This window comes from Micromys minutus (genome assembly GCF_963924665.1).
Source record: "Micromys minutus genome assembly, chromosome: 8".
Taxonomy (NCBI): Eukaryota; Metazoa; Chordata; class Mammalia; order Rodentia; family Muridae; genus Micromys; species Micromys minutus.
The window spans coordinates 3,087,741-3,110,350 of NC_137977.1; the positions used below are offsets into that span (position 1 = coordinate 3,087,741).

The 22,610-nt window shown below is 39.3% G+C and overlaps 1 protein-coding gene across 2 annotated transcripts in view; it reads left to right on the forward strand.

The window, feature by feature from the left end:
* Positions 1 to 2,075: 2,075 nt before the first annotated feature.
* The window catches only part of TAF4B (TATA-box binding protein associated factor 4b), a gene marked incomplete at its 5' end in the record, with an annotated part of 96,997 nt that continues 76,462 nt past the window's right edge, over positions 2,076 to 22,610 (forward strand). For both annotated transcript variants that reach the window (XM_080920313.1, XM_080920314.1), the window contains 3 exons: positions 2,076 to 2,415; positions 14,701 to 14,846; positions 16,613 to 16,720. In XM_080920313.1, the coding sequence (XP_080776439.1) occupies positions 2,076 to 2,415; positions 14,701 to 14,846; positions 16,613 to 16,720 (594 nt within the window). The remainder of the gene's footprint in view (positions 2,416 to 14,700; positions 14,847 to 16,612; positions 16,721 to 22,610) is intronic.

Here is a 22,610-nt window from a genome sequence, read left to right on the forward strand (position 1 = left end):
TCTGTATCACATGAGGGAGGGACATCCAGAAGGTTTGCAGAGATGGAGAAGACAAAACGCTGAATGAGACGGACAGTTATTTGGGACGCTACAACAACGTAATCCACACCAGTGCAATGGTTTAGCCAGTAACAGTATTTACTAGTGACCAGAGTTTAACACGCAGGACCCACATGGTTGGGGGAAACAGCTGACTCCCTGATCTGCACACACACTGTGGTATGTACCCCCCAATAAATAATTGTGATTCAAGTTGGTGTCTGATAAGGGTGGCTTCCTAGATGGTCTTGTTATTGTAACCTTACCTTGCACGACAGGAGAGTCAAAGGCATTCTCTCAGAACTCTTTAAAAAGTATTTATACAATTAATTTGGACTTTTAATTTTGGCGACATGAAGCTTTGGCTTTATTTTACTTTTTCTATTTTATTTTTTATTACATGTACATGTCTCTGTGTGGGCATGTGCACATGAGTTCTGGTGCCCATGGTGGACAGGTTGTCAGGTCTGGAGCTCCAGTTATAGACGTTGTAGCTGCCTGATGTGTTTGCTGGGAATTTGAATCCAGGTCCTCTGAAATAACAGTAGATGTGCTTACTACTGAGCCCTGATTACTTTAATATTAATATTTAATGTATGATTTTTTTTTTTTAAAGCGAGGGTCTTGGTATGTAGTCATGGCCGGCCTGGAACTTGCTGGAACTCGGGAAGAGAGGGGAGAGGGAAGGGGAGGAGAGGAGAGATAAATTCCAGGGAAGCCAGAGAGAAATCCTGTCTCTGAAATTCTCCCTCCCCGCCCTCCAAAAAAGACCTTAGAGCTGGAATTTAGACTCAGAAGACCTGTTCTAGTTTCCCCCAAGAAGGAAGATGACTTGTAAGCAAGTTAACAATTTAAATATGAAATGGTCAGCATGTGGGAAGCTGAGGTGGGATTACCATGCTTTTAGGTCAGAATGAGTTCGAGAACACCATATACTACAGAGTAAGAAGAAAATATCCAGGTGTGGCGGTGCAAGCCTCTAATCCTTGCCCCCGGGAGGCAGAGATAAAGCCCAAGGCCAGCTAGGGCTAAATAGTGAGACCCTGTCTAAACAAAATGCAGTAAAAACAAGTAAGCTAAAAGCAGGCAGAGACAGAAATCAGTAAGGAGGAATAGAAAAAAAATTCCAGTTTATGTTTTAGCTATTTCAAGTCTAAAATAATACTTTAAGAACTATAAATGTATACACTATTCTGATTTTCCCAATGTCTACAGTTATGAAAAATTTTTGCGAGGCTTTCCCGTGACGCCGGGGGGAGGGAGGGGGGAAATAAAACCAGAAACCAGACGAACCCGAAGCGGGATTGAGTTACTAGATTCACCTTGTCCAGAATCAGTTCTCCGCACTTTTTTCTCGGTGTATAGCATCCCAGGAGAGGCGGGAGGAGGCTTTCTGGGCGCTGAGACCCGGCAGAGCAGCGGAGGCGCGCCCTGTCGCAGGTCAGCTGGTGCTGCTCGCCGCTCGCACGTGATGACTTTCCGGGAACCTGCGCCTCAGCGCTCGGGATTCTGGTGAAGCCGCTGAGCTACTCGGGAGCCGCCCCTCGTGACGTCACTAGCGCGATTCCTCTCGCTGGCCAATCAGAAGGTCGGACTTCAGGGAAGCCCCGGGCGGCGAGGGCCGCCAGGGCGCGTGCGCAAGGGCTCCGCGTGGCTATATAAACATGGCTGGCGGAGCGGCTCCGGGGTCTGCGAGGAGCGCGTGTGGGGTGGCTGTGGACTCTGCGGGTCTGTAGGATTTTGAAATTACTGGCGGGGAAGCGCAGAGTTTAAAGCTGCTCGGGTGGGAACTGAAGTGACGCCCTGAGGGAGCTGCCGGTCCGGGCGCTTCTACGGCGGAACCGGGGCTGAGCGCGCACGTGTGAGCGCCGCTGAGGGAGTGCCAGGCGGTGTCGCCGCCCGCCGGGCCCGGAGCGCGCGTGTGCTCCGCGATGCTGCAGCGTCCCGACTGCACCAGAGTCGCCTGCCGCCCGCCCCGGCTCGCCTCGCCTCAGCTCCGGGAAGGGCAGCGTCGCTGCCGCTGAGCCTCCGAGGGCATGCCGGCGGGCCTCACGGAGCCGGCCGGCGCCGCTGCTCCTGTAGTCTCGAGCGCCTCGGGGGCCGTGACTATGGCCCCGGTCGGGGCGCTGCCTATGCGGGTGGAGAGCACCCCGGTGGCCCTGTGCCCTGTGACTAAAGCTCCTGTCAGTGTCTGCGTGGAGTCTGTGGCGCCCCAGCCCTTGCCAGCCCCAGTGGGGACTCTAGTGACCAAAGTGGTTCCTGTCACTGCCCTTCCTAAACTCGGCGGCCCTAGGCTGCCTGCTCCTCAGATAGTCACCGTGAAAACTCCAGGCACCACGACAATCCAACTACCGGCTAATCTGCAGCTTCCTCCAGGTATGTGGAGTACCCCGCCTCGTCTGAGGTGACTCGGGGACATGGCAGCCTCCGTAACTCTGAGGAACTTAGAGCCAAGAGATGCCTCCCTAGTCTTCTTGACTTTGCAGCGAGTGAGTCTGCGGACACCCAAGATACAGTCAGACCTGGAAGAGGCACTCTCAGGACCGCCCTGGAAGCATTGCCTGCACCTAGATGGGAACATAGGGACTCTCTGGAGTTAACTTTCATGTGGAGAAAGAACCAGTAAAACGATCCCTTTTTGTTTTGTTTTGTTTTTAAAGAAAGTTTTTGAAACTTCAGGCAAAGAGTGTTTTAATTTAAGCAAGTTAAAATAAGTTTACAACAGATCCTATTAGTTCCATTTTGTTTTGTTTTTCCTTTGAGACAGAATCCTCTGTAGCCCAGGCTGGCTTTGAACCTCTGTGTGTAGGGGTAGATTACTTTGAATTCTTGTCTCCTTCTAAGAGCTAGGATTACTTATATGTGCAACTGCATCTGGCCAAATACTGTGTTGTATACCATCTTAAATGTTCAATACATGTAATTTTTAGTTAAAAGAATCCTTTAGGTAGGGAACAAGTGGTCATGTTGACAAATCTGAGTCGTGCAGTGCAACTGTTGTATTTGAAGTTGTATTAATGAGTCTTTGGTTTCCTTTAGGTGTGGGACTCTGCTAGGAGCCGCCCTTGTGGACCAGGCTTGCCTCAGACTCACAGAGATCCGCCTGTGTGCTGAGATTAAAGGCGAGCAGCACTACTCCTGGCTTTTGTTATAATTTAATCTTATTTCATGTGCATTGGTGTGAGGGTGTCAGATCCCCTGAAATTGTAGTTATGGACAGTTGTGAGCTGCCATGTAGGTGCTAGGGATTGAACGTGCGTCCTTTGGAAGAGCAATCAGTGCTATTAACCACCAAGCCATTTCTCCAGCCCTCTTTGTTTTTTATTCTTTGGAGGCTCATTACCCGGTTGGACTGTTTTATGGTTGGCACAAAAGTTTTGCTTTGCAATCATTTACACATTGTAAATATTTTACTGTTGTCATTTGTTTCTTAGTTGAAAAATAATCTTGAATTTGTCTTCTATTTTTCTAAGCAGAAAGTGGAAATCTAACGTATTGGTAGTGCTACAAAGCTCTGCCAAGAAAACCTTGATTACATCTGGTGGTGGTGGTGCACTCTTTTAATACAGCACTTGGGAGGCAGAGTCAGGCAGATCTCTTGAGGGTGAGGCCAGCCTAGTTTAGAGAGGGAGTTAGTTGTAGGGCAGCTAGGGCTACACAAAAATGAAAAGAAAAGATTTCTTTAATATCCTCTAGCAAAGGACAGAGGTTTTTTTTTTTTTTTTTTTTTTTTTTTTTTTTTTTTTTGGAGGGGAAGGGTGTGTGTAGGCTAGTTTTGTATCAACTTGACACAAACTAAGAGGAAGCCTCAACTGAGAAAATGCTTCCATAATATCTGTCTTTTAGACAAGCCTGTATGGCATTTTCTTAATTAATGATTATGTGAGAGGGCCCAACCTATTGTGGGTGATGCCATTCCTGGCCTGGGTTCTATAAAAAGGCTTCTCTGGCCTCAGTATCAGCTCCTGCCTCCAGGTTCTTGCCCTGCTTGAGTTCCTGCCTTCATTGCTTTTTATGATGAATTGTTATTTGGAACTGTGAAGGAAATTAACCCTTTCCTCCCTAATTGCTTTGGTCATGGTGTTTCATCATAGCAGTAGTAACCCTAATTAAGTCTGAGAGCTAAGGTTGTATTTGGTTATGGGCATCCTGAGCAGATTATGTTATACACATTTCACAAAATTCAGTGTTGTATGGTACACAAGGTACCTCTCCTGGTAAAAACAGTGTATCATTGGATACTATAAATTTGACAGTTCTAAGTTACTGCCTTGCAGTTTTATAAGGTGGTGGTGAATGTATTTGAGTTAAATTACCTGCTTATTTGCTACAATGTATATTCTTGTTTAGTTATTGAAATGTTTGCCCCCACTCCACCCCCACTTCTGTGTAGCCCTGGATGTCTTGGAATTCACTTAATAGACCAGGCTAGCAGATATCCACTTGCCTCTTCCTCCTGAGTGCTGAGATTAAAGGCATGCACCTTTGCCACCTAGCATCACTGAAGTTTTTTAGAAAGTCAAAAAAACTATTTAAGATAGAAAACATTGTCAAGGTGGAAAGCTTGCTGATAAGTTGTAGCAAGTTATTTTACTGAGGGCTTGCCATGGTAGTCACTTTTAATGCATTATTTCTTTTATTCTGTTCTCATAATGAACAGGTAGCAAATAAGGAAAAGAAGTCTGTAAGGATAATTACCCAGTGTTAGGCAAATAACTCATATAAGTCAGAGGGGATTTAAATCCGGATCTATTTAAGTATAAATGTGTACAGTGTATTACTGTAAGAGAGGAGAGACTTTTAAAGGACTAGTGGTAGAAGAACATGAGATGTACCTGAAGAGTTACTTGGGGGAATCTCTACTGGTATGTAAGCAGAAGAGCCAATAGAATGAAATGACATTGACTAACTGTAGGTTATAAATGCTATACAATTCTGGTGAACTGATTAACAGTTAGTTCTTCAAGAATGTGTGTCAGTTCTTAATTTACCAAGATACATTCTTTTGAGTACTTAACTTCTTTTAGAGTTTCCTTTGAGTAGAACTTGTTTTTAACAATATTTATATCCAGCCAGGTCTGAGGGTGCACAACTCCTGTATTGGAGCACTCAGGAGTTTAAGATCATGCTTGGACTTAATTCCAGTGAGACTGAGCCAGGAGGATGGCCTCAGGGCTGAGGCTAGCCTGGCCTACAGTGCAGTAAGGCCCTATCTCAAACCCAGGGTCTAGGTATGTGATTTGACTGAATTTTATCCCTTAACACAGTGGCTTTCAACATTCCTAACACTATGACCCTTCAATACAGTTTTTAGTGTTGTGCTGATCCCAACCATAAAATTATTTCATTGCTTCTTCATAACTAATTTTGCTACTGTTAGAATTCAGGATATCTAATGTGTGACCCTGGTGGGAGGGTCTTGATCCAGTGTTTGAGAACCAGTGCTCAGGCTTGGTGGCAACTTCATTTACCTACTAAGACATCTCAGGAGCCAAACATATTTAATTTTTAATGGCAGTATAATTTATCATTTAATAATTCACTTATTGTATATTTAGGTTGATTGCTTATTATCTTATTATTTACTAAAGTAGACATTTTTATATTTAGGTTGTGTTACACGTGTATGATTTTGGGGTGGAAATAGGTAACATAGTTGTATATTTTGTTATGTACTGGTCATTGCAACATATGCTGGATTCTGTGCTAAATCCTATGAATTCAACTGTGAGTAAAGCAGACAACATTTCTCTTTTAGAAATTTAATAGACTTCCTGAATTTCCATAAATTACTTTGGGTTTAATTTTTGTTATTTTTGAAATAATGTATGCATTCATAAAACTAGCACCAAATATGCAAAGTAATAATCACTTGGAGTCTTATATGTCTTATTTTAGAGGTGAAATTTAAAGAGAAATAAAAACCTGTTTTGGGAAATCATTCTCTGTTTTGGTCAATGAAAAGTAATCAAAACCTAGTATTTTAATTTGCTTACAATAAATTTAGGAAATGAGAAAAGGGCAATATAAATGGTTTTAAACTCAGTAAAGAAAATTGTGTGAAAAATAAGAGGATTTTGGCCTATGGTACCTACAGAAAGATGCAGTTTAGGCATATACATCTTTACAGAACTCAGTACGAAAATGTAACTAAGCTAATTTTGTATGGCCTTAAGAGTAACCTTTGTTTCTTATGGATGCTAAAGGGAAACTGTTCCTACTCTGCTCTTGAGTGACTGCTGTCTCTCTCATTTTTCCTAACTCTAGGTTATTTGAGAAGAGACTAGGAAGTTGCCAGTCTGGCGTTTTGAATTATAGCATTTGAGTTAGAATCTCTCTGGATCTAGATTTTTATAGACTTGCTATTCTTTCAGAGCTATTTACAAATATATGAGAATATTGAAAAATCAAAGAGCTTCCATCTAGATCAGACTCTGCCATTGAAACACAGCAGTTCACAGAGCAAAAAAAAAAGCAAAAAACAATTTATACGTGAGGTAGAAAATAGATAGTAGTTCACCTTTTTTATTAAATATTTACATTTCAAATGTTGTCCCCCTTCTCCATCCCCCCTCCATGAGCTTCTGCCCCATCCCCCTCCCCTGCCTCTAAGGAAGTGCTCCTCTAATCCTCTTACTCTCTCTCACCCCTCTAGCTTCCCCCTTTTCTGGGCCATCAAGCTTCCTTCCACAGGACCAAGCACATCTCCCACTGAGGCCAGACAAGTCAGTCCTCTGCTATATATGTAGACCAGCCCATATATGTTCTTTGGTTGGTAGTTTAGTCCCTGGGAGCTCTGAGGGGTCAGTCTGGTTAGTTGATATTGTTGTTTTCCCTATGGGGTTGCTGTTCCCTTCAGCTCTTTAGTCCTTCTCCTAACTCTTCTATAGGGGTTCCTGTGAGTATCTGCATTTGTCTGAGTCAGGTGCCTCTCAGAGGACAGCATTGCCAGGTTCCTGTGTGAGAACACATCTTAGCATCAGCAATAGTGTCGGGTTTGGTGTCTGCAGGTGGGATGGATCCCTAGGTGAGGCAGTCTCTGGACGGCCTTTCTTTCCTTAAGTGTCGGCTCCATTTTTGCCCTGCATTTTCTTTAGACAAGAACAATTCTAGGTCAAAATTTTTGAGATTGTTGGGTGGTCCCATCCCTCAGCTGGGGGCCATGTCTGTCTATTGAAGGTGGTCTCTTCAGGTTCCATCTCCCCACTGTTTGGCATTTTGGCTAATGTTGTCCCATTGGGTCCTGGGAGCCTGTCACATCTCTGCTGTCTGGGACATTCTAATGGTTCCCTACAACCCCATCCCACATTGTTGCATATTTCTATTCATTCTCTTGGCCCTTTGGGCTTCTCTCCTGTCTCTCTCCATACTTGATCCTGCCCCTGTTTTTTCCCTCCTCTCCTCTCCCATCCATGTCCTCCCTCCTTCTGCCTCCTGGGACTATTTTGTTCCCTCTTCTAAGTGGGATTGAAGCATCTACACTTGGGCCTTCCTTCTTGTTAAACTTTATATGGTCTGTGAGTAGTATCTCGGCTATTCTGAGCTTTTAGGCTAATTTCCACTTATCAGCAAGTACATACTATGTATGTGCTTTTGTGTCCGAGTTACATCAATCAGGATATATTTTTTAGTTCATTTGTCTTGCCTGCAAAATTTGTGATGTCCTCATTTTTAATAACTGAGTAGTATTCCATTATGTACTTCATTTTCTGTATCCATTTCTTGATGAGGGACATCTGGGTTGTTTCCAGCTTTTGGCTATTATAAATATGGCTGCTATGAACATGGTGGAGTCCTTGTGATATGGTGGAGCATCTTTTAGGTTTACGCCCAGGAATGTTATAGCTGAGTCTTTAGGTAGAACTATTGCCAGTTTTCTAAGGAACCACCAGACTGATTTCCAAAGTGGTTATACCAGCTTGCAATCCCACCAGTAATGGAGGAATGTTTGTTCCTCTTTGTCTACATCCTTGCTAGCATCTGCTGTAGCCTGACTTTTTGATCTTAGCCATTCTCACTGATAGGTGGAATCCCAGGGTCATTTTGATTTGTATTTCCCTGATGACTAAGGATGCTGAACATTTCTTTAGGTGCTTCTCGGCCATTGGATATTCCTCAGTTGAAAATTCTCTGATTAGCTCTGTACCCCATTTTAAAAATTGGGTTATTTGGGTTTCTGGAGTCTAACTTCTTGAGTTTTTTTGTATATATTGGATATTAGCCCTCTGTTGGATGTAGGGATAGTAGAGATATTTTCCCAATTTGTAGGTTGCTGGTTTGTCCTATTGACAGTGCCCTTTGCATTACAGAAGCTTTTCAGTTTCATGTGATCCCTCCCATTTGTCAATTTTTGATCTTAGAGCCTAAACCATTGGTGTTCTGTTCAGAAAATTTTCCCATGTGCCCATGTGTTCAAGGCTCTTCCCACTTTGTCTTTTATTAGATTCAGTGTATCTGGTTTTATGTGGAGGTTCTTGATCCACTTGGACTTGAACTTTGTACAAGAAGATAAATATGGATCAATTTGCATTCTTCTACATGCAGACCACCAGTTAGATCAGCACCATTTGTTGAAGATGCTTTCTTTATTCCACTGTATGGTTTCGGCTTCTTTGTCAAAGATCAGGTGTCCCTAGGTGTGTGAGTTTATTTCTGGGTCTTTAATTCTATTCTATTGATTGGCCTGTCTGTCTCTGTACCAATACCTTGTGGTTCTTATCACTATTACTCTGTAGTACAGCTTGAAGTCAGGATTGGTGATTCCCCCAGAAGTCTACTTTTAAAATCTTAATATTTATAGAGGAAAGATAATCTATTTCACCTAATGTATGAGAACTTTTTCTTTAGAAAATAAAATATCTTTCATTCCTTGACAATTTCATATATGTAAAGAATGTCTTCATCATATCCATCTGAATCCCCCCTTCCATTCCCATGGTCACCTTACCATGCCCACCCCTCCATTCATGTCATTTTTTTTTTTTAAGTTAACACTACCTGTTGTAATGTTGACTGGTTTTACTATCTCTATCTTGAGCATTCATCTCCATCTTCTGACTTTCACTTTCTCTTCCTGATATTCCATTTATGGCTGATCCTACATATAAGTAGTCTTAAGAATAAAAGTCACTTATTCCTAACATTTTGGTGACTTATGAGTTGGCATTAAGTGCTGACCACTGGAAAGAGAAGCTTTTCTGGCCAAGGTTGTAGGCAGCATTAATCTATGCATATAAATAAATATCTTGAGGACTGAAACTTGTCTGTTTAGCAAGACATCAATAGTAGGCCTCATCTTCAAGGCCTAAAACTTTCCAAGCTATGGGTTTTGACCAGTTTTCAGTTCAGACATGAATTCCTTCCCATTGAGCTGTTGAGTTATCTTCATATCTGTCATGTCACTATTGCAGATGTTGAGCACATCTTGTCTCATGTGTGGTTTGCTCTATTACTATTGACGCCTATTCTCCCCCATGGTCTGCTATAGTACCTTCTAGCACTATGAAAGTTAGTCAGCAGGGAAGTGTTTTCAGGTCAGTTCTAGGTTGGTTGGTTTCTCTATGTCTTGTAATCAAAGTATGGAATGTCTTCAGCAATAGGGTCCTACCATTTAGTCTCATTACAATAAAGAATAATGGCAATTGTCTTTGTTGTTTTGAGGGCCTCTGGGGCCTTCATGTCCTAAATGCCTACTAGATCTGGATTGACATCTCTTTTTATAACTCGGGCTAACTTTCCATCATGATTTGTTTTAAAGATTTTATTTATTTTATACATATGAGTGCACTGTAGTTGTCTTCAGACACCACCAGAAGAGGTCATCAGATCCCATTACAGGTGGTTGTGATCCACCATGTGGTTGCTGGGAATTGAACTCAGGACCTCTGGAAGAACAGTCAGTGCTTTTTACCTCTGAGCCATCTCTCCAGCCCTCCATCATGATTTTTTAGCAAATGTTTTCTATACCTTGAGAATGAGATTTTGCTTGTTCTTCCACTCCTATAAACTATACTTTTATTTTTCCAGAGATTGTGTATATCTCATAATTCCTTATTCTTACATCTTTGTCCTTGTCATATCATTGTTCTAGTTCTTCGATATTCTGTCCTTTCCTTGATCTAGTCTACTGCTGAGACTTTCCACAGAAACTTTAATTTTAACATTTCAGGTTGATCTCCCCCTTCAGTGTTTGTTGAAATCTTTTTTCACACAATCCATACCTTATTTAATTGTTCATTTTTGTCTTTGAGCACACTTTTAATGATTGTTTTGCCTTCTCTGAGGTTTCATTTAACTGACTCACTAGATGTCTTTGCTGAGGAATTGTGAATTTTTGAAGCTTTATTGTCTTGACTTTTTGTGTGTTTCATGTTAAACCATGTTGGGACCTAGATATCTGATGTTATTTCTTTATTTGGTTTATTATTTTTTTCAACTATATGCTTTTAGTTCAGGTATTTGCAGTGTTGTGGGAGTTGGGTGAGATAGTTGGAGAGTGTGTAGTTCCAGAAAATAATTCCTCAGATCAGGGGTCTCTGGGTGCCTAGTGTAAGTTCTACATCATTTCTGGAGTATGATTTTAATTGGTAAAGCATCCATAGCTGCTGACATTAGCATTATGCAGTTGTCATGGCATTGTGACAATTAATAATACCAACCATTTTGACTTTAATTACTTTTGGAAGATGAGCAACCATATTGTTTGTGTGTGTGTATGTATGTATGTATATGTACATGCTTATATAACTAAAAATGCTAAATCTTTAAAAAAAGAGACATCGAATTTTCTCAGATTTGCTCTGCTTCTGTGTGAGATATTCATATAGTTTTTGTGGGCTTTCTTTTTCCCATTGATAGGAAACTGAACATTTACTTAATGTCAGTTATTGAGCCAACCTTTGAGATAATGTCCTATTGTCCTTATGTATAGTAGTTTTGTTATGATACTAGATTTAATTTCTGATAATTGATTGTGAATTTTTGTATGCATGGTCAACCTATTTCTAGTATGGCTGATACTGACCTGACAAAATGAGTTAAATGTTATTTACTTGAAGATGTCAAGTATTAGCATTTTTTCCAGGGCTTGGTAGATATGAACAATAGAGTCATCTATACTTGGGCTTATTATATAAGTGGTTTTTAAAATTATTTACATTTTTAGACTTCTATTCAAATTGTCTATTTTTCACAATAAAACTTAGTACTTGTATATTTCTATGAATTTGTCTCTTTTATTCATAAATTTATCTGGCTCATTGATTTACAGTTGTTTAGGATGTTTCCTCTACAGTTTTCTCAAAATAGACAAACTGCCTGTTGAGTAGCCACTGTACTTAGCTACGAGGTTACAGTGGGAAGAATAATAAGGCCACACTATGAGTGTGTAACAGAATGCAAAGGACAAGCTGTAAGTGCTGAGCTTGGGTGTTCCACATAATGGTTTCCAAGTCTTTTTGTCTAGTTTGTCAGGTGTTTGTTGTGGTTGTTGTTTGTTTTGTTTTGTTTTCAACACAGGGCATCACTGTGTAGCAATGGCTATCCTGGAACTCACAGGGTTCTTCCTGCCTCAGCCTCCCAATCCTGAGATTAATCCCGAGTCACTGCACTTTGCAAATTTATTAGTTTCAACACTCTTTTCAAGTAGCTGAGTTTTGGGTTTATTAATTTTCTAAATTATTTTTCTCTTCCATATTACAATTGTTTTGATTTTTACATTTCTTTACATGCAATTGTTTTAATTTTTATTTTTATCTACTTCCAGTGTTACAAGGTTATGGGATATTAATGGTTTGAGATCTTTTTAAGATTGTAAACATTTCATTGACTATACCCCATAAATCTTGCGATTTCATTTTTTCATTGTTACTTGTCTATGTATATTTTCAATTGCCTTTAAGGTTTTTTTTTAAATTGGCTTGTTGGTCTCTGAATGCATTTCTTAATATCCATCTATTTGTAAATTTATCAACTCTTTTCCTGCTACTAGTTTCTAGTTTCATTGAATTGTAGTTGGGCTCAACACATTTATTATGATTTCAGTACTTTTAAATTTATCAGGGCTTGCTCTATGTACTAATGTGTTTTATTTGTTTTTTAGGTTTTATTTATATTTTTAATTGTGTATCTGTCTTGTTTGTGGGTATGAATATGTGTCTATAAGTGCAGTCACTTTCAGAGTTTAGATTCCCGGGAGCTAGAGTTACGGGTGGTTGTGAGTCTCCCCATATGGGTACTTGATGTGTGAGCTCAGGGTCTTTTGAAAGAGCAGCAAGCATTCTTAACCTCTGAGCCATCTCTCCAGCACCGCCTACCTCATGTATTGAGGGCCTGAAATTTGCCTAAGTAAACTAGGCTGACCTGGAGTTTGCAGTCATTTCTGTACAGCTTCCCAAGTGCTGGGATTACAACTGTATTCCATCACACCCAGTGTAGATAGTCCTTGTTTAACATTTTTCTTGGTACAGTTAATTTGTGGGGTAAAATGTTCTCTGAATGTGTGCTAAGTTTACTTGATTTATACTGCCTTTTAAGGCTTACCTTATTGGTATCTTATGAGTGTTTGGCGATGTTGCTAGGCATTGTCCTCAGAGTAAATGCTCTGTCTCCATCGAGTTCCCTTTCCTTCATCTGTCTAATTCTACACTTTCAATGAAGATGAAGATTTTATAAGTGTTGAACTATTTCTCTTTATTTACATTTATTTACAATTTTTCTTTATGTATTTTAGGCTCTGTAGTTTTGTAACATGTGATAAAATCTGGTGGTTGTTTCTAGATTCGTGTGTGTAAATTGCTAACAGGTTGCTTGGTGCATTGTTAGGGGTGTGTTTGCATAGTATGTGCAGGTGAGGGTCTAATGTTGCCAAGTGCATTTTAGGAAAAGTGTGTATAGTCCAAAACACGTAACATTCCAGGTTGCCCTAGACTCAACTGCTTCAGTTTGGTGCATTTACATTTTAAATATGGCAGCATCCTCATTTTTTGTGATCTTTGTCATTACAACAGACTCCTATTTGTATCCCTATTGGTAGGATTTTTTTTTTCTTGATTCTGTTTTGTTTGATAATATTATGACCACTTTAGCTTTCTTCTGTTTGCTGTTGTGTGATATGATTCTTATTTCTTTCCACCTTTTCTTTTTTCTTTTGAGAGTGGGTTTTCAGATTTAGCTGAGATTGCCCCAAACTCACTGTATAGGTTGAGATATTCTTGAATTCTCAGCTTCTCACATGACTAGCATTATGGGCTGTATTTTTAAATCTCAGATAAGTCTTAGGAAAATAACAAATGATTGGTATTACTTTATCCAGTCCTATACTTTTAATATAGTTAAATTTAGCTTTGATATTTATTTTTGTTTTCTATTCTCTTGTGTTTCATCTTCTGTTTCAATTAAGAGGGTTTATTTTTGTATGCCATAGTTTTTTCACTTAAGTTCTTAGCTTTCTGAGGGCAAATCAGTTCCTCTAAGGAGATATTTTGCATGGGGACAAGACTGTGGTGTCATGCTTCTCTTTGATTGACATCTTTACTATAGGAGCAGGCTACTGTGTGGACCTGAGTGGTACTTTTCTCTTTCCCAGTGTTTTCTCTCAATAGAGATGCCTTACAAAAGAGCTAGAGTTAGGGTCCTTGGGATCTGACTGTTCTTAGTGTATCATTTGAGGGGTCACATTAGGGAATGGGGATTCTGGGAAGGAAAGGAGCATTATCTTAGGGTGAGTTGGCCTTCCTATGAATGGCCCTTACCAGTTCCTTAATCTATCCAGTGGAGTTAAATCTTAAGGGACAGTGGTCTACCTAGGGTGGATTCCATTTTTTACTATAGCATTGTATGTGTTTTGGATTTTGGAGCATTTTGAATGCTTTCATAGTTTCAGGTTAAAGATGTTCCAGAAACATCTATGCGAATATTCTAAAATTTTGAAATAGTCATTTTGATGAGGGGTGCTCAATCCGTATGATATGTCTTCTAGAAGTTTTCTGTTTGTTTGATCAGCTTATGTAGCACTGTGCTGTTCCTATACCATCTTTAAAAAGATATTTTATGTGTATGGTTGATTTGCTTATGTGTGTGTCTGTGCACCATTGTGTGCAGTGTTCTCAGAGGCCTGAAGAGGACATCATTTCCCTGGAATTGGAGTTCAGGAGAGGGCTGTAGGACTGCATCTGGGGTTCTGGGAATGGAACTTCAGTCCTCTGCAAGAGTATCCAGTACTGCGGAGCCACATCTCTAGACTCCTGTTCATCTTAATGTAGTATTGTAGTGTCAGTATCATGAAGGAAAAGTATTGACCTTCAGGAGTGTCTTTTTATAGGCTTAGATTAGAAAAAATTTTTGTATAGCTATTTACTTGTTTATTCATTTATTTTAAAAAAACACAGGCTCTTACTATATGCCCCTATCTGGCCCCGAGCCTGTATTCCTTTAGGCTCAGCTTCCTAGTCCTAGAATTACAGGTTTGTGCTGCATGCTCAGCTTAAGTAGTTTTGAATTTTACCATCTTATAGTAATTAGTGAACATGGAGTTCATTATATGTTAGGCATTTATCTCAAGCACTTCCCAGTGTGCTTGAAATAAATGGGAAACAAAAGTATGTGATGTTTGTGTTTTATTTAATGGCTTCAGAGTCACAGTTGTTTTTCTTTTAATTATAGGAACAGTTTTGATCAAAAGTAACAGTGGTCAGTTGATGCTGGTATCTCCTCAACAAGCTGTAACGGGAGCAAAGACCACAAGTAACATGACTCCAAGACCAGCAGTACCAGCAAACACTCAAACAGTCAAGATCTGTACAGTGCCGGTAATCTTCCTTAGTCTTCTTATTTCTAGCCACTGTCTTCATATAAATATGCATATGTTTGCCAGTAAAAATTCAAGATAATTTTACTCAATTTTAAAATTAAGTGCAAATTTGGATTTGATACTTGGTAAGTGCTAAAATAATGAAAGTTGTACCTTCATACTCAGTGATTTTTATTGTTGTCAAAGGATGTTGTATGCACCTGCTGAAAGGTAATGCCCATTGTGAGTAAGGTATTTAGAATGTGTGTATGTGGTTATGTGCCTTCAGGTGTGGTCTTATGTGGGGTATGCAGGCCAGAGGTTGATACCCATTGGGTATCTTCCTCAGGTGCTCTTCAGTATATTTTTTCAGATGGGTTTTTCATTGAAGTTGGAGTTCACAGATAGGTTGGACTGGCTGATGATCAGCAACCTCCCAGGACACTCCTATCTTTGCCTCCCCAGCACCTGCCCACCGGTTTTCCTTCCTTTGATGTTTTTCACTTTTTACACAGTGTTGGGATCTGAACTCAGGTCTTCATGCTTATGAAACAAACACTTTACTGAGTGTGCTGTCTCTTCATCTCTGTTTCACTCTAAATTTGTAATTAGTAAGAGTCCTGTTTAAAGTATTTATTATAGAAATCACTTCTAAGTAATTCAGGAATCTGCTTTAATATTTCATTAGTCGCCTTGTTTGATATGACTTATTGGTAACTGAAATTTAGTGTGTGTCAATGAGTTTATTTTAAAAATATTCTTATGAACATTTTTATTTAACTAGAAAAATGCTGGTGTTGGGGAGATATTTTGGTTGGTAAAGTACTTGTACCCAAGCTTGAGGGTTTGAGTTTGGATTGCATAGAGAGCATGCACCTGCAGTCATAGCACTGAAATCGAGAGGATTCCGAGGGTTTGCTGCCAGATGGTGGAGCCAAATTCAAGAGCTCCAGGTTCAGTGAGAAATAATGTTTCAAAAATGAAGGCAGGGAACAATTGAGGTAGACAGTCGGTGCCAAAGGTTGACTGCCTTCCTCCCTCTCCCTCCTTCCTTCTTCCTTTTCGCCTTTAACATTAGTATTTACATTTGTTTACTGTGCGTGCCTGCATGCGTGCGTGTGTTGGGGGTGATGTGTGTGCCATGGCTGCACATGTGGAAGTCAGGACAACTTTCAGGAGTCACTTCTCTTTCCAGGATGGAGCTCAGGTCATCACACTTTGTGGCATCTTTCCTGTCCTTCCAGTTTTGATACAAGTTGATGGATTAGTTATTTTTTGTCAGTGGTTTTCACTGTGGGATCTGGGGCTCATACTCAGGGTGTCAGGCTTTTGTATGGCAAGAGCTTTTATCTTGAGCAGTTTTGCTGGCCAAAGTTTAAGGTTTCAGTGCTGAATGTTATAGAAGTTAATTGGAGAATTACTATAAAAGAAAAGGTTATTTTATGAATCAGTTGCCTTCTTTAAGAAATGTCAGCTGACCAACTGACCAGTTAAGCTTATGATATGGAATGTTCATAAAATATAGTCTATACAGAATAACTTTGCTGAAAGTCTTTTCATTTTTTGTTCACAATACTGGTTGATTTTAAAATGACTGATATTGGCCCGGTGTAGTGACATGTGCCTTGAGGCAGAGACAGGTAGAGCTCTGTGACTTCTAGGCCAGCCAGGCATATGTATTGAGATCTAGACTAGCCACTGCTGCACAGTGAGACCCTTTTTCCAAAAATAAGAAGATGACCAAAATGACGTACCAATAACTGTTATCTTTGTCCTTTTCCCCAGAACTCTAGCTCACAGCTAATGAAGAAAGTAACAGTGGCACCTGTTAAGAATTTGACACAGATAGGAACTACTGTGGCAACCACTGTCTCCAGTACTTCCTCAGGACAAGTAAGTGGTGTGTGTGTGTGTGTGTGTGTGTGTGTGTGTGTGTGTGTGTGTGTGTGAGGGAGAGAGAGAGAAAACTGGCTGTTTTTCTCACTACTATTCAATTATTTTTTGCCAGATATTTTGGCATCTATGAGACACTGAAGGCATATAATATATGATGCTGTTTATCAGACAGTGAACCAACTGTTAATGCAGGAATAAACATGGTGTCTATCATTATTAGAAATTCAGTGCATAAATGCTTTAGAGTAATATAAATACATCTAATTGCCATGTATTGCAGTCTCCAGAAGGAGGTGCTAAAATAGTTTGGATAGGTTATTTGTTAGGAGTTAGTACTTTTGAAGAGGAGAGTAAATTTAAGCTAGTCTCAGATTGAAAAAGTTTCACTCAGCCAACCTAATAGAGAACATGGAAGAATATGTCCCTTGACAGCATTGGCCCACTGTTAGTCAACATACTCTTCTGGGATTTATTGGACTCTTCTTGGAAAATTGTACATTTGTCCAAGGTCTCTTAGCAGCAGAGACCAAATTAATGAAGCTGATAACTGGAAGTTATCCAGTAGCATACTATTAGCCAAGACTCTCTTTACAGTGGTTCATTGAAATCTAATCTTGTATATATATTTCTTAAATGTTTGGTACATTTAAGAATACATAATGTGCTATGGGTGGGCTTCTTTCCTGGAGAAACAAGAGGTTAAAAGGATAGAATATATAGCTCTACTCCTGAGGCTGATACTAAATCATGTCAGTACCCCTTTGTCCACCTTGTCTTGCCCTCACTCTTTCTTCCCTACTGCCTGTGCTGGTCTTGAGGGTTGCCTACTAGTAGACTTTCCTGTTAGAGATCTCTGTGGACTGTATGCTTTTGCCCTATCTTGGGTTTTCTGTTTTTATCCGCTTTTTAACAGAATAGCACAGATTGAGTAATTTGTAGTAAATAGAAGTTTGATTGACTCATGATTCAGGAGATGGAAAGTCTAAGATGATCGTGTAAATATATGGGGAGAGCCTTAGAGAGCATGGTGTTCCAGAAGAAAGGGAGGCAGAATAGAAGAGGGGATTGATGGGAGTTAAACTTACCCTTTGATTAGGATGTTCCTCCTAAGAATGAATCCCTACTCCTGTAATAGCAGCTGTAATCCATTTACAACCAAAAACTACTGGTCTTAATCACTTCCTAAAGGTCTTATTTCTTGATACCAGTATAATGAGAATTATATTTCAACATGAGTCTTGGAAGGATATTCAAATCATAGAATCCTCTATGTGATTAAAAACTACATCTTTCAGATAATGAGAACTAATTACTCCTCTCTGGGTTCAGACTCATCTCTCTGGCTCATCTGTGGACCTGAAGTACCCGGTGGCGGCTGTAGTATCTGGTCTCCTAAGGGAATTGTTTTTCTTGTGAGCAGAAATAGAAAGCACGGGGTCCTCAGAGGTTATTGGGACGAATAAGAGTCTATTCATACATTTCTTCCAAGTTCCTTGATTGATGTGTATGTCCTACTATGGGGACAAAGTACCACATAGATTGTTTTGACTTAGTGATTTTACTGAGTTTTAGAGGATAGAATCCCATCCTTAATAAGGATTGCCTCAGTTTATCTGTGCTTCCTGTAGTCAGAATGTTCTAATTCTGGGGTAATGTGTGTGGGCCACTAGTGGATCCCATGGTCAGGAAACTGTCATGTTTCCTTTGTCATGGAGCAGATGCTCTTCTTATTGCTTACTTAGATAGAATATTATTTATTTATTTATAAAATTATTATAAAATTATTTATAAAACTTATTTATCAGTCTCAGTGTTGCTGTTCTAAAATGTATTTAATCACACTCTTCATATATATTCTTTTCTACTATGTAGGGTCATAAGCACTAAGTCTGATAAGGAACAACAGTGCTTTAAAAACTAATGGCTGGCCATTGTTGAGCACTTAGTGCTCTTTATACTTTTAGGTATCTTTCAATCCATCAATCACCTACCTCTATATGTGATAATGTTAGAGAGGCTAAGAAACTATCCAGATTTCTACTAACATGTAGAAGAATAGGGATTTTAGCCTCAGTGTCTTAACTTGAAACTATTCTTGAACTAGAGTACTGATTAGGCCTGACTCTAGATTCTCTCCAGAAGGTGTGTATTTTCCTATTAATAGGTGTCAAGACATAAAGGTATAAATAACTTAATTTAGAATTAGTGTTTCTAATTAATGAGCCAGCCTAATGTAATTGTTCAGATAGGTATAGAAAATGACCTTGAAGTACGGCATGATCTAGTAAAGCATGCATTTTTTAAACAGATCTGTTTTGCTCATAATCTTGCCCCTTTTTCTACTATCTCCAAGATATGTTTAATTGCTACAATTCAATCTTGGTAATATTGGAAATACCATTGACTGGTTCGGTTATTTTAGTCCAAGAGAGTTATGATTGAGTTTTAAAAACTATATTCAATAACTGCAATGGAAACACCAGGGTTAGGTATCTCCCCATGCCCCTTAAAGTTTGGCATAGAAGTTATACATATTTGGTAAAGTACAGATAGTAGCTTATATTAGAAAGGGTTATGAAAGACAAATTTGTGTTGGAATGTATTTTCCATCATTGTAACAAATAGCTAAGATAAATCAGCTTGAAAAGTTTTATTTGTCTCACAGTTTTGTAGATTTTAGGCTATTGTCTATTGGCCTGGTAGCATTACAGTACAAACCATGTGAATAATGTAAGATATAGTTCACTTTATAACCGGAAGCCAAAGGCAGGAAGAAGGGATTGCCAGTACCCTTCAACAGTACAGTTCTAATGACTGGGCTCTACTAACTAACTTCCATATCTTCAGTGTTCTCTCATTGCACCATAATCTCATGGGGCTGGACCACAAGCTTTAGAATGCAGATCTTTGGAGGTGATTTAAGATGCAAACTAGAACATGTCGAAAGAATAAAATATTGACAGGGAAGTAAGATGCCTTTAGTACCTTTTATACTCACAGATGACAGAACATCTGTGAGTCACATTTTACTGGATACTGTTTGCTTTGTACACAATGGTTGGTACTGCTCTGAGGAACTACTCACCAGTCATTGAAGGACATCATACGCACTAGTTAAAATTACAAACTACCCTTTTCAAAGTGCAGTGTAATAGACTATATGGCTAATTATAATGGGTTTTCTCTAGTATTATATTGAGTAATCTTGAAATGGGTTTTCTCCAGGCTTACCTCAAACTTATTATGTACCCGAAGTTGACCTTAAATGACTAATTCTCTTATTTTTACCTCCAAGTGCTAGATTCTAGATATACAAACCACTTTTTATCTCTGAGGAATCTTCCTTACTGTTACAAACAATAGGTTTTGTTTTTGCCTCGCCTTTCTTTTTTTATTTGTTTTGAACAACTTTATTTTAAAAAACAAAGATAAATGAACAAATTTTAAGCATTTTTGCATAAAAGTATATGAATATATTTTTGTCAGTTCTTGGTTTATTTTTTTTCCCCAAAGGTTTGATAGTGTGCATTAAGGTCTTACTAGTTACAGTGAGCATAAAGTACATGTAAAACAGGATGTAAGCCGGAATTAGTCAAAGTTTTCTTGGTATGTAAGGATTGAGCATAATGGTTTTTTCTTTTCTTTTCTTTTTTTCTTTTTTCTTTTTCTTGAACTTCACACAGTCTGTGAGTTGTTTCTGGGGAGTTCAGAGCTTTCTGGGGTTAGTATCCCATTATCAGTGACTGCATATTATGTCTGTTCTTTTGTGACTGGGTTATCTCACTTAGGATGATATTCTCTAGATGCATCAATTTTCTTAAGAATTTCATTAAGTCATTGTTCCTGATAACTGAGTAGTACTCCATTGTGTAAATATACCACAATTTTTGTATCCATTCATCTACTGAAGGACATCTGGGTTCTTTCCAGCTTCTGGCTATTATAAATAGAGTTGCTATGAACATTGTGGTGCATGTGTCTTTGTTGTATATTGGAGTGTCTCTGGGGTGTATGCCTAGAAGTGGAATAGCTAGATCTTTAGGTAGTACTATGTCCAGTTTTCTGAGGAATCACCAGACTGATTTCCAGAGTGGTTGTATCAGTTTACAACCCCACCAACAATGGAGAAGTGTTCCTCTTTCTCCACATCCTCGCCAGCATCTGCTGTCATCTGAGTTTTGGATCTTGGCCAATCAGACTGGTGTGAGGTGGAATCTCAGGGTTGTTTTGATTTGCATTTCCCTGATGGCTAAGGATGTCGAGCACTTCCTTAGATGTTTCTCGGCCATTCAATATTCCTCAATTGAAAGCTTTTTGTTTAACTCTGTACCCCATTTTTTAATAGGGTTGTTTGATTCTCTGTTGTCTAGCTTTTTGAGTTCTTTGTATACCTTGGATACTAGGCCTCTATCTGATGTGGGGTTGGTAAACATCTTTTCCCACTCTGTTGGCTACCATTTTGTTTTCTTGACAGTGTCCTTAGCCTTACAGAAACTTTGCAATCTCATTAAGTCCCATTTGCTAATCTTTGACCTTAGAGCATGAGCCATTGGTATTTTGTTCAGGAAATTTTCTCCTGTGCCTATGTGTTCTAAGGTTTTCCCTACTTTCTCATCTAATAGTTTCAGTGTATCTGGTTTAATGTGGAGATCTTTGATTTACTTACACTTGAGCTTTGTACAAGAAGATAAGAAAGGGTCTATTTTCATTCTTGTGCATGCTGAGTGCCAGTTGGACCAACACCTTTGCTGAATAGGCTGTCCTTTTTCCATTGAATGTTTACAGCTCCTTTGTCAAAAATCAGGTGACCATATATGTGAGGGCTCATTTCTGGATCTTATATTCTATTCCATTGATCCATGTGCCTATTTCTGTACCAGTACCATGCAGTTTTTAGCAAAATTGCCTTGTAATATAGCTTGAGGTCAGGGATAGTGATTCCCACAGATGTTTTCTTGTTGTTGAGGATGAATTTCGATATTCTAGGTCTTTTGTTATTCCAGATGAAATTCCACATTGCTCTTTCCAACTCAACGAAGAACTAGGTTGGAATTTTGATGGAGATTGCATTGAATCTGTAGATTGCTTTTGGTAAGATGGCCATTTTTAAAATGTTGATCCTTCCAATTCATGAGCATGGGAGATCTTTCCATTTTCTGAGATCTTCCTCGATTTCCTTCTTTAGAGGTTTGGCGTTCTTGTCATACAGGTCCTTCACTTGCTTAGTTAGAGTCGCACCAAGGTATTTCATAGTTTTTGTGACTATTGTGAAGGGTATCTTTTCCCTAATTTCTTTCTCCACATGTTTGTCCTTTGAGTATAGGAAGGCTACTGATTTGTTTGAGTTAATTTTATATCCAGCCACTTTGCTGAACTTGTTTATCAGCTGTAGGAATTCTCTGGGGGAATTTGTGGGGTTGCTTAAGTACACTATCATGTCATCTGCAAATAGTGATGTTTTTACTTCTTCCTTTCCAATTTGTATTTCTTTGATTTCCTTTTGCTGTCCAATTGCTCCAGCCAGGACTTCCAGTACTATGTTGAATAGGTAGGGGGAAAGTGGGCAGTTTTGTTCAGTCCCTGATTTTAGTGGGATTGCTTCAAGTTTCTCACCACTAAGTTTGATGTTGGCTGTTAGTTTGCTGTATATTGCTTTTATTATGTTTAGGTATGGGCCTTGGAATCCTGTTTTTTCCAAGACTTTTAACATGAAGGGGTGTTGAATTTTGTCAAATGCTCTCTCAGCATCTAGTGAGATGACCATGTGGTTTTTTTCTTTGAGTTGGTTTATATGATGGATTACATTGATATATTTCTGTATATTAAACCATCCCTGCCTCCCAGGGATGAAGCCTACTTGATCATGGTGAATGATCGTTTTGATGTG